At 47.5% G+C, this 12,608-nt stretch overlaps 1 protein-coding gene across 1 annotated transcript; it reads left to right on the plus strand.

Annotated features, from left to right (window-relative positions):
• The first annotated feature begins 7,919 nt into the window (after positions 1 to 7,919).
• LOC136474462 (B-box zinc finger protein 20-like) lies at positions 7,920 to 9,807 on the plus strand. Its single transcript, XM_066472030.1, has 3 exons — positions 7,920 to 8,286; positions 8,410 to 8,802; positions 9,256 to 9,807. The coding sequence occupies exons 1-3, from the start codon at positions 8,068 to 8,070 to the stop codon at positions 9,472 to 9,474; spliced, it is 831 nt and encodes a 276-aa protein (XP_066328127.1). The 5' UTR covers positions 7,920 to 8,067; the 3' UTR covers positions 9,475 to 9,807.
• The last annotated feature ends 2,801 nt before the right edge of the window (positions 9,808 to 12,608 follow it).

Raw genomic sequence — 12,608 nt, forward strand, 5'->3', positions numbered from 1 at the left:
GATTTCATCTACATTTAGTACTCCATGCATGTACCGTAAGTTTGATGTGACGGAGAATCTTCTTTTTGCACCGTGCACTTTTGGAGAAGGGCGTCCCTGCCTAAGGACATGTTCCGTTACTGCAGAACGACCTTCTAGATAGATTTTTGGCCGGATTGCTTTGTTAATTTAAATAATCATCATCAGCAGGATCGGTTCTTGGGCTCGTTTCGGAGCAACCGAACGAGCCCTAAAGCATTCTAGGCTAGGCAGGCTAACATGGATTCTGAGTTTCGAGGGTAACTGTTTGGCAAATCCAATTGTTGTAAGGTGATAAGTTAAACAATGGTTGTAACAGTTCGCCGAGACAAGGAGGACATGCTTGAATAGTTGTTAGCTTTTCAGCTTCAACAATGATGCTTTGGAACTTGTTTAGATTACCTCAAAGTTTCAAGTTTTTTCACCATCTTTCCATCACATCAATTTTTGGACGCATGCATGGAGTATTAAATGTAGGTAAAAAAATTAACTAATTGCATAGTTTGGTTGTAAATCACGAGACGAATCTTTTGAGCCTAGTTAGTCCATGATCGAACAAAGTTTGTCAAATACAAACGAAACGTGCTACAGTGTCCAGATTGCAAAAATTTGCAATCTAAACAAGGCCTTGGTGCAAATTCTTCGGCTATATGACTATGAGCTCTGTCACTGTAGCCTATTACCAGGAGTGCAGAACTTCTTCAGGCGCTGCTAACATCTCAAGGGCTTCCAGAGAGCCTACTATGCTATGGAGCCAGCATGGCCGATGGTGCGTGCCACATCGCGCTGCCCTGATCCTCAATAAATGATGGAAAAGCGCAATGCGTGCCCCCATGCCGTGGCAGAAAAGTGCGCATAGTTTAAAGCCTAATTTTTGGCTTTGACTTGATCGATCGGTGGTTTTCGTCTTTCATTGCGCTGTTCATACCATGTGTGGCTGGGTTTGTTCTTCCCCATTCCATCAACAGTCCCGGGCATCCAAAAGGGCACGCCCTATTCTCTCCTCTTGCTCATGTTGCCTGTGGATAAATATCCTGTTCGCTTGGCTTGGCTTATAAGTCGTACTTTTTCAGCCAACCAATAATATTTTTCTCTCACAACAAATTAGCCAACGGTATTTTCAGTCATGGCTTATTAACCAAACGAATAGACAAAACGCTATGCAACCGTGCTACACTTGTGGTATGATTGATAAGTAACATGGTGTCACGCCAAAACATATGGCCGTGCTATTTGAAACTAGCATGGTTAATTAAATTAACATTTTGCTCGAGCTAGAAATACCAGGGCAAAAAGAGTAATTTTGGAAGTGGGGGTAATTACTCTTTTCGGAATTATCCATTTCTGATGGAAAAGAAAGGTGGGTAAAAGTAAAACTCAGTGTCTCGGAGGGAGGACATAGAATTACTTTCTCTTGAAAGGTCAAATGTTGCATTTTTCAAGTACATACTCCTTAGCATTTCCCCAAGTATCTTGGAATCATTATTATCCGCTGTCCTTTTCCTTCTTTCGGAAGAAAAAGGGAAACAGGTATGCATCAATTCGCAGCTGTACGGTTGAATGAAGAAGTTTTATGGTAGTGTGTAAGAGCGTCCGCAGTGTGCTCATTTGCCCCGGTTCTGTAACAGGACGACCTGGTCCTATACATTGCGCACGTCGCTCCTATGCTCCGAAACAAAGAATCAGCTCCTATAGATCGAACCTGCTCCCATCAAATAAAATATATTATTCTCTCTCCCAATCTTATCTACTCTCTCTCAGACATTGCAACTTTTTTCTTGTTGTGGGTCCACACCTCAATGATGATGCCGTTCCTATACATTGTGACATTTTGAACAAAGTACGCATGCTTCTATAGAGAACCAAGGGTGCTCCTATACACTGCTGGTGCCCTAAGCTTTGAAAGCCCTGTTGGTGGATAGCAGCCGTCTCACGCTTAAACCATGACCACAGAAAAATAAGAATTAAATGAAATGACAATTTAAATTGTATGGTAGGATTGGACTGTCTGACGGCACCAATACGTATGAACTTTTTTCCCATGATGATGGCTATGATAAGACAAATTAACTCTTGAAACACTGATTTTTTCCGCGAAGGCCGAAGGCGGCTTAGTAATTTTCTAGGAACAGTCAGACACCAACAGTAGAGTAGTTTGTCTTTAACAAGATAATATAACCTCGATCGATCCTCTGTGATAGTAAAAAGATCGTGTTGAATGTGTGCTCTAGAGCTAATTGGATTAGATCCGATAATTGCTCTGATCCTACAACTGTCTCCATTCTTTTCTATAAGCATAATAGATACTTTGTAGTCTGTATCAAGTTGTCATAAACTTATCAGCTCTTGACCTTATGCTTTTTATTCATATCCATAGTTTTTTCTTTTACATGGCAGTATGGCACCACTATATATGCATCTTAAATACGCATTTGGTTGAACCTCAACTACGGCAGCTCTTGTTGCAACCCGTATCTTATGGAGTCATGAATATAAATTTTGATTTTTTTTTCTTAATTTCAGTCTTATCATATAGTCACCTGTGTGGTCTACGCTAATACCCCTGCCCCCACCCCCACTTCTCAAGATATTTAAATTTTCTTATCAATGAGTTATATATGTGCAGTAATGGTTATCAAATTTAGATACCTAGGGGGTTATTTCAAATTTTCTTACATAATAGTAGATGCAGTTAATTTAGATGGAAATTTAAGGGTTACTTTGAATTCTCCTTCATAATGATAAAAGAGGGTAACTTATATAAAAATATAGGGGGTAGTTTAAATTATCTTTTATAACGGCAAAGGTGGGATAATTTATGAAAAATCATGGGGTCACTTTATGTATTTTTTATAATGGCAGAGATGGGTAATTTTTATAAACGAAATACTTCTAATGGCTATTAGTGGCGATGATGATTAGAATATATCAAATTAAAGATAAGATATTCCGACTATTATGAGACTTTTTAGAATTTATCCTTTTTATTGCATATAGTGAGAATTAATATGGAGACTATATCAAGGCCTCTAATTAGTAATTGCAAGATAGAGTTTGTGAGTCCTAATTAATGGGACACAAACATCTAAGGTCCATTAGGGACTTCTGTATAAATGAGTGGATAACGTTTAGGGTTGATGATTAACAAGCCACTATTGTGGCTATCACTACCGAGCTACAATAGCAAACTACAGTACCTCCATCCGCCGGCGCCGGCTGCTATGCTCGCGTCTGGCTATCGTGCGCGTACCCGCTGGCCACCGCGCTCGCATGCTGGTCACCCTGCGCGCCTGCCAGCCAGCCGCCGCGCGCACCCGCGTCGCCTGCCCGCCGCGCTCGTCGCTCGTGCGGTCGTGCCACCCCGTGCGCTCGCCCTTCCACCGCCGCGCAAGCTCGACCACGCCCCTGCGTGCGCTCGCTCGTACCGGAGGAGAGAAAGCATCCGAGGGAGGAAGGGATAAGCAGTCTGTTTGTTTGGCTGTGGCTTGTCGTAAACGATCGTAAATTTTCAGTCGGAATAGTATTTTTCTCTCACACAAACCAGCCAGCAATACTTCTTCACGAACCAGCAACGATACAAACCAGCCAACCGAATAGGCTGAAGCAAGAGAGAGAAAAGTGCAACATTTATTACGTGAAGACACCACCATTGTGTGTGAGATGGTTTCTATAAACGATTTTTTTGCTGACGTGGTCATCATGAAAATCGTGCTTGGTTTTTATCATTGGAACTGTTCTAACGTGACCTGGTGCCTACTAAGCACACAATAAACGCTCCGAGGTTAGGGCCGGCTATCTCTGCAAACTAGACGAGCAGGTTGCTTGGACGTCGGAACTCCGACCTTTCCTCAGCACAAGCAGCGGGGCGGTTGACCAGTGGTTGGCTCCCCGAGTCGCTGGCCAGTGGTTGGCTGCAGCCAGCCGAGGAGGCGCCGCGGCCCGCGGAATTACCGAGCTCGACAACGTCGCACACCGCCCTCGACACGCGAGCGCCTAGAGCGCTCCGCAGCCTCCGCCGGGCTGGTGGTGCGGTGGTGCGATCGGGACGAGAGACGTGCCCACGCGCTGCCAGTGCACCCCCGGCCCCCGCGTGCGCGCTCGCTTCGGTCCCGCGTCCGCGTGCGTGCCGATCCGCAGTCCCACGCGGTGCTGCCCGTGCTCGACTGGCGACAGCGCGGAGCCGAACCGCGGTGCCCATGCCGCCAGCGTGGCCAAAAGCGGGTGCGCTGATGCGTCCAAAACTGGCCTTTTTGGTCCACTTTCCCCGTCCTCTCCTTGATCTCGCCCGCACGCAAATTCCGGCCGGCGATTCGGTGGATCGTGGATCCCCTCTTCCCACCACCCTCTGACCCTGCCGCGCGCTGCGCGCGTCCCCTCCGCTTCTCAAGTTCTCCGTCCAATGGCTTGCATGATTGGAAAACCGCGCATTAATTATGTGTAGGACAGTGGCCATTTGGGCCAAATGACGCGGATCATCAGCCTACTGATCTCACTCGTCTCGGTTTGCTTGTGAGCTCTGAACTCTTCTGGATGGGATGTCCAGACTAGCTGGAATTAAACAAAATGGGATTCTTTTTTTTTCTCCCTTTTTGATTTGATTTGATTGATGACAAAAATGAATAACTTTCCAGAGTTCTGAAACACGTCGCTTTTGCTTCCGACGGCTCACACGTGTACGTACGCATTTTCCTTGTCATGCTCACTTCAATCAAAGGGCTGTAGTATGTGACCATGATTTTTCTTTTTGAAAAAAAGTTGTATTTTCAGAAGAAGGAATAGTCTTTATTCAGTTGTAGTATGACAAGACGGGAAATGCTCCCACACAAGTGTTCGGCTGATGGTTTTTTTTTTCAGCTGATAAGTCGGCTGATGTTGTTTTGTTGTGAGAGAAAAATATTGTACCCACCATATCCGATAGACCGGGCTGATAAGTTTAAACGAACCAGACGAGCTAGGTTCTGGCTATAAGTGGGTCAACAGACCGGACGCACAATCGATCCTCCCTTGCATGCCAGATCTTCACATGCAACAAACACTACAAGAGCATCCCATCGCTATAGTGCCTGCACGTTGGCCAGCGTAGGTAGGTCTCTTGTATGGCTTGTTTGCTTATACACATCCGTTCCTCGATCCATACGGGATCTGCTGACTCCTGCAAGGTGGCTAAAAAAGCGATCATCTGTCGCCTAGCACTTGTTGGTACGACCGATACTCCGATAGAATCAAATCCCAATTTGCCAGTCCATTTGCTGTAAGAAAACACATCAAATCCCTTTGCGGAAGTAAGCAGCAGCCACGAATTGTGTTGGCTTCTGACTTTCTGCCGTTGGCCGCTTGCTCTTGTAGCACTGAACTTCGGAATTCGGATGCTCGACGATATAGCTGCGTTTCCCAATCCCAACGGAGTGCATGCAAGTGGGCGGGAGAGCGACAGGATAAGAGAAGGGCCGGGCGCCAAGTTGAAGAAGGCTGGTCCAAAAAAAAAGCTCCTAGCACCCATGCTGCTATGCCCGACCTGTTAGACGACCCCATGACCCGCCCATTTCATGCCCATCATCAAGTCTCCGATCCAGCATGAGTTTCTTCAGAGGAATAATGAAAAAGGATCAGATAAGCATAAATCCAGAAGGTACGGTACTGAGGAATTTGTTCATTGTTCTGACTAGAACGTTGCGATCCAGTTATTGGCTCCGTTCGCTTCGTTGAAAAAACAAACCAAAACACTATTTTGGTTTATTTATTGTGAGAGAAAAACACTGTTCTTGCTGAAAAAAAAGCTAAAAAATACGAATTATAAGAGAAACGAACTGGGCCATTAGATAGAAATGCGGTGCAGAAAGCAAATGTTTTAATGCCACGACACAAATTAAAGCGTTGCAAAAAGACGGGTATCTTCAAAAAGGTATAACCACTAGTAGACTAGTAGTAGCACTTTCTGGAGAAAGAAAAAAGAAAATGATTTATCAGTTGCACTTTTCTTGAGGTCATGGACGTGCATCCTTGCCACTATTGTCCTGTTCGCTCGGCTAATAAGTAATGGCTAAAAATATTATTGGTTAATTTATTGTAAGAGAAAAATACTAACTTATTGTATGGTTATACCTAGACCTAGAAAAACTTCGAACCCCTGCCACACCATTACACAGCGGCACCGTCGCACTGTGAAACCGAGCTGGTCTTTAGACCTATGCTTTGGCATGGGACAGACGAGAGAATTTTTTTAACCTTAGTCTGAAATTCGCTCTCACGGAGAGTCGAACCCCAGAACCTAAAAAGTGTCGCCGGGGGACGCTCTAACCAGTTGGAGTAGATCTCACTTCGGCCATGTTTAGATTGCAAAAAATTGCAACCCGATGAATAGTAGCGCTTTCGTCTTATTTGGTAAATATTGTCCAATCGTGGACCAACTAAGCTCAAAAGATTCATCTCGTGATTTCCAACTAAACTGTGCAATTAGTTATTTTTTTACCTACATTTAATGCTCTATGCAAGCGGCTAAAAATTGATGTGATAGAGAAAGTGAAAAAACTTAGAATTTGAAAGTGATCTAAACAAGGCCTTCCATGATAATCTATCTTGTGACGACACCAGCTAGCTAGCCTATGCTATTTTGCACTCCTAGTAGACTATACACGAATAGTAACATAATACCCGTGGTCAACAGCAGAACCATCAAGAAATAATAGGCGTGACGGTACCGCCGCCGACGATGGTGTTCCGATCCTTTCCTCTGTAGGTACTACTCCCTCCGTCTCTAAATATAGGTCGTTTTTTCTTTTCAAGAAGCAACTTTTACTAAGGGCCTATTTGATAGGGCTCCGACGGCTCCGGCTCCCGCACCTGTCGGCCACCCACAGGCCGATAGGTGCCAGGGGGAGCCGGAGCCACGGAGCCCGAAAACGAGCTTCTCCGGCTTCGGCGGTGTCTGTGAGAGAAGAAAGGAGAAGAGAGAAAAACGGCTCCGGTGAACAGTAGCCCCTTGTCGGCCCGTGGACGGCCGACGGGTGAATAGGGGCGGGAGCCGGAGCCTTGCCAAAGAGGCCCTAAATAATGGTGTATCCAATGTAGAGAGCTATCGCTCTATGCGGGATCTAGAGAAGGGTGTTAGTGGCAAGCCTTACCCTCGCCAGTGCAATGTGAGGAGACCGTGACTCGAACCCAACCTTCTAGTCACAAGCGGTAAGACTCTACCGCTTGCACGCGGTAAGACTCTACCGCTTGCACCAGGTCCGTCCTTCTTACTAAATATATATTAAAAAATATTAATATTTATGATACATAATTAGTATTATTGAATAGATACTTGAATCTAATTTTTTAATAAATTTATTTGGAGATAGAAATATTGCACGTATTTTCTATAAATTAAGTCAAAGTTATCGATACGTAAATTATGTCGACTAATATTTAGTGACGGAGGGAGCAGTTGACATTGCACTTTATAAAAGTCCGTGTCCGTACCGCCAAAGCCGTCACGAAATTATGCCAAACCCGGGACACGCAAAAGCAGGGACGACACAGAGAAGACATGGACAGGAGGCCTGAGATGGCCCGGACCTAACACCGGACCTAACACGTCAGGTCGGCACAGTCGCCGACGGCTGGAACCCTCCATGCAGATGCGCTGAGATGCTGTGCAGAGGCCTCCCGCCTCTCCGTCGTCTGATCTCCCGGCCTTGACTTGGCCATGTTTCAATGCGGATCCCCATCAGCCACCTCGCTTTACAAGCAACAACGGCACCTAATCGCTCGTGCTTAAGCTTAACCACAAATCGCCTATTCCATCAACAAATCGCCTAGCTCGTGCGATCTCGTCGCGTCGCGGCATATAAAAGTGCAATAGCCCCCACATATCTTTCCGCGCTAAGCCAAGCCCGGTCTAGCTAGGACTAACACTAGTACCATCCCCCGCGCGGTTGCTACAGTTAGCTTCGCTTTCCTCCAGCGCATCCATAGCGATTGACCTGAGCTCATCAAGCCCTGAGCTGAGCCGCCTCCCGTTGGCCGGAGAGACAGAGACAGAGAGCGCGCGCGATCGCTGCGGGCAAGATGAAGGTGCAGTGCGACGTGTGCGCGGCCGAGGCGGCGTCGGTGTTCTGCTGCGCCGACGAGGCCGCGCTGTGCGACTCGTGCGACCGCCGCGTGCACCGCGCCAACAAGCTCGCCGGCAAGCACCGCCGGTTCTCGCTGCTCAACCCGGCGCCGCCGTCCTCATCATCGGGGTCGTCGGCGCAGCAGGCGCCGCCTCCGCTCTGCGACATCTGCCAGGTTCGATCGACGACGCCCATGCAAAAATCTTTGGATTGGACGGGGGGTTTTGTTTGTTTAACTGCATGCGACCGCCGAAGGAAGCTGATCGATTTCGCGGCGCTATCTATACATGTCACGCAGGAGAAGCGGGGGCTCCTGTTCTGCAAGGAGGACCGCGCCATCCTGTGCCGCGACTGCGACGTGTCGGTGCACACGGCCAGCGAGCTGACCATGCGCCACACCCGGTTCCTGCTCACGGGCGTGCGCCTCTCCGCCGAGCCCGCCGCGTGCCCGGCGCCGCCGTCAGAGGACGAGAACAGTAGCGGCAGCTTCTGCTGCAGCGCCGGCGGCGACGCGGCAGCCGCTCCTCCGTCGTCGGCGCCCGCCACCAGCCACGGGAGCGGGAGCGATAACAGCAGCAGCATCTCCGAGTACCTGATCAAGACGCTGCCCGGGTGGCACGTCGAGGACTTCCTGGTGGACGAGGCCGCCGCCGCCGCCGCCGCGACTAACATCGGCGTCTCCTCCGCAGACGTACTACACTACTCTTCCGTTTGGCCATTGGCGCGCGTGCAGTAAATGTTTAGCTAGCGATCCATTCTCTTGACACCGTTCGTGAGCAAGCAAGCACACGCAAAGCATGGCAGCATATCCCGATCGAGCACGTCGGCATCGGCATTAGTGCGCTGCTTCCAATCCAATCCAACCAGTAACCATCCATTATGGGCGCGCTGTACGGTTTTGTAGCTAAGCTAACTAGCTATGCTCTCGCTGGTCCAGGACCAGGAACAACTCTTTTTATTTAATAATCTCGCGGGGCCAGTTTAGCCACGGCGCCCTGAGCCTGGAAATATAATATTGTAATCAAAGCAGTACTAGTAGAATAGACCAGTTTGTACCGCTATCTACTTCGTTCCACTTCACGGGCTGCATGCCTTTGAAAATGTGTGATGATTAATTAACCTGGTTCCCGCTGCATTTGAGCAGGGAGGGCTAGCTCGGATCGGAGGCCTGCAGGACGGCGGCTACTCCGCGTGGATGGGGCCGGAGCAGCTCTTCTCCGGCGGCGGCGGCGGCGCAAGGGGCAGCCGGGAGCAGTGGGTGCCGCAGATGGTGATGTACAACAGCACGCAGGTGGCCGTGGCCGGCGCCGGCAGCAAGAGATCCCGAGCCACGTCCGCGGCATCCTCGTATTCTTACTGGTGAACAAGACGACCGTGTCAGAGTCGCCGATCGAGCCGTCTGTATTATCACTACTACCGCTACTCGTTGACTACTGTAACTGAGGTTGTTTCGATCGTGCTCAATTGCCAAGATCGAGTGCAATTTTTTTTCGCTCCTGGGCGTCCTCGTTCACGTGGAATGATGATGATGATCAGTGTACGCTTGGGAACGTTTGCGCTTTTTTGGGGGGGCGCTAGAGAATGAATGTACCTCAGCGCCTTTGTATCTCCCTCTGTTTTTGCTCGTTGCAACCTCAAAGCCTATCGCTGTCTATCATCTCGATCTGCAATAGTCTTTTTTCCATCCTTTACCCAAGAAGCACGTGTAGAAGCCGCAATTTCTGGAATTCTTCAACGTTCCGTGGAATTCCGGGCGGTGGGTCGAATTTGATTGGAGTTTGGTGCGAACTGCGAACTTGTCAAAACCAAAGTTGAGGAATGCCGCGAGCAATTAATACTATGTCGAGCAACAGATTACTATCACTGGTACACAGCATGTCCTAGACATTGGCGGGCTAGCTAGCGGCGGTTTATGTTCACACATCACACCGTCATACGTTTCATATGCATTTCTCCTGGGTCGCGTTTGGAAGTAGACGTTGAGACTCAGAATTCGGAATTGGAATTGCTAACTCCGAATGCTGCTGTTTGGATGACATGTAATTTGGAATTGGAAATGAAACTCAATACCAATCGGTATTGGTCCCGCTCTCACCCCTTCACCCTTGATACCGAGCCGAGCCCGCTGGAATCGTGTCGCCCCGTCCCCCCGCGTCTCTCTCTCGCCCCCTTCGCCTTCGACACGAGAAGCTGCGCCACCGCTCCCTGCCTCCCTCGTGTAACACCCCAAGTGTTTGGCTTCCACATTTGCACTTGCATTTTATGGACATGAGCATCATTCATTCATTCACAAGCTTATATCACATGAAACATGTTTTTGAAACATTGCAACGTATCATTATGTTTCATGTGTGTTGTTTCCTTTATGAAATGAAAAGTGTGCAACACTTAAGTGCAACATGTGCCACTCACTTTAGAGAAACAAAGTTAGTTAATACTATGCAACAAGATCATGAAACATGTGAAACATGACTATGAAACATTTGTAACATTTTCATGTGTTTTTCATTGTTTCAGTACATCTCTTGCTTGATTCTTGTGTGACCAATGTATGGTGTGGCTAAAAATTCTTTTAAGTAACTTAGTTACACCTAGAATGTCATTTGGGACATTGTTCATGCTGATCATTTTGACTAATTAGGTTCCCAAGTCATAGTTTGACCAATTTTGACCCTTAAACCCTTTTGTTTGACTGTTTAAAAAGTGTAGCTTAAGATATTTGCATGTCTGAGTAACCTAAAACAAATTTGTAGCAAATTTGATAAGGAACAAACTTTGTTTAGAAGCCAAGTCATGAAAATGTGCACAACATGTTCAAAAAGGATCCACAAGTCTGAAGTGAAAGCTGATTCAACACTTGAAAATATTTCTAAGTCCTAAATGCCATTTCAGTTTGATTGAGCCAACTTTGGCTTGATACAACTCTTGATCCATGGAGAACTAGCTGTTGATTTCTAAAGCAAAGTTGTAGAACTAGCTTAACTCTACAACTTTCATGTTCATTGCTTCCACTAATACGTCACGGTTTAGGAGCTAATCCCTGTCAAACATCGCCTGTCAGTCGGGTGATGGAGCAATGAATCAGCGTTTCAAGCAGCTACAGTGTCTGTCCATTTTCAGAAAACGAACGCCGCGTGGCGCCACTCGTCGCCGGTCGCCTGACGCGCAGGCCACGCGCCGCGGGCGTCCTGGCACGGCCGGCCACGATGTGAACACCCCCGCGCGCTTGCCTGACGCACTCGCCACTTCATTTGCTCTACTCCAGTCGCCTTCCACCGTGCCGCAAGCAAGCTCAGCCGCTCCGCCATTGCCGATCCAACTACGCCGTCGCAGAGCTTGCTCACCACTGCAAAAACACGCACTACGTCTTCACTGTAGCTCCGCCATGTTATCCTCTACGTCCTCCACCACTTAGCTGAGCCAATCATCCTTAGGTGAGGGCCTCCGGCCGTTTCCACCACCGCCCGCCATGGCAGAGCTTCGCCGGAGTTGGCGCTCACCGTGGCCGGCGCATCACCGCACCGCTCTTCCATCCCTAGCCTTCGTCTCGTCTTCTCCATCTTATGTAGTTGCTCCTGTGAAGACGCTACCGACCACGCCGGTCCGGACATGCCGGAACGCGGCTGCGCACCGCCGTGCGCCATGGCCGACGTGCTTAGGGGCCGCTAGGGTCTAGGCTTAGGGGGTCAATCGACGTGGGAGACTTTGTGGAACACGCTGGTAGCCGTGGTTTCGCTGGAGGAGTCGCCGTCGGCGAGCTCCACCGCTGCCGCGCCGTCGCGTGCGCCTCCCCTGTTTCGCTGTCGCTGACCAGTGGGTCCGGCTGACACCCGGGTCCCACGCGTCAGTGACTGTTGTTCATAGGGCTAGTTCAAAATTGCTGATTTGAATGCTGTTTTTGTGAATTTTGTAACTCCAAATGTGTAGATCCAAATGATATGATTCAAACTTTGTTAGACTCACAGTGAGGTCTAGTATTTAAGAAAAATATGTTTTGAGCACATTATGTAGAAATTTTGGATGAATTAAATAGGAACTTGAAAAGTGTTTTTGAATGCATGCAAACTTGTTTAAATCATATCTTGAGTTTCTGTGATCCAAAAATTGTGAAATTTTGTGAGTAAGCTAGTATTGCTTAGTAGAAGCTCTGGTTAAAATTTGAGAGACATTGCATGTGTAGTTTTTGAGTTATAGATTTTCCTTTTATCATTGGTGGATACTTGTGTGAATTTTTGTAAATTATCTAGGAATCCTATGGCCATAAAACTCGGTAGGTAGTATCTTAGTACCTTAAGGATTCTAGAAAAAATATGAAATATGTTGCTTGACACTTTTCACTAAGGTTTTCTAATTATGCCATTTTAAGCCATTATGCCTTATCATTTTTGTGTAGGTTGTTATACTTACTCAATTGGTGTGAAAATTATATGGTAGTCTACTTAGAGCATGTAGTGTCTACTGTAATTTTTGTAGATTTAATGGTGTAGCTTTCATATA

Source organism: Miscanthus floridulus, chromosome 8 (genome assembly GCF_019320115.1).
Source record: "Miscanthus floridulus cultivar M001 chromosome 8, ASM1932011v1, whole genome shotgun sequence".
In the NCBI taxonomy this organism is placed as follows: domain Eukaryota; kingdom Viridiplantae; phylum Streptophyta; class Magnoliopsida; order Poales; family Poaceae; genus Miscanthus; species Miscanthus floridulus.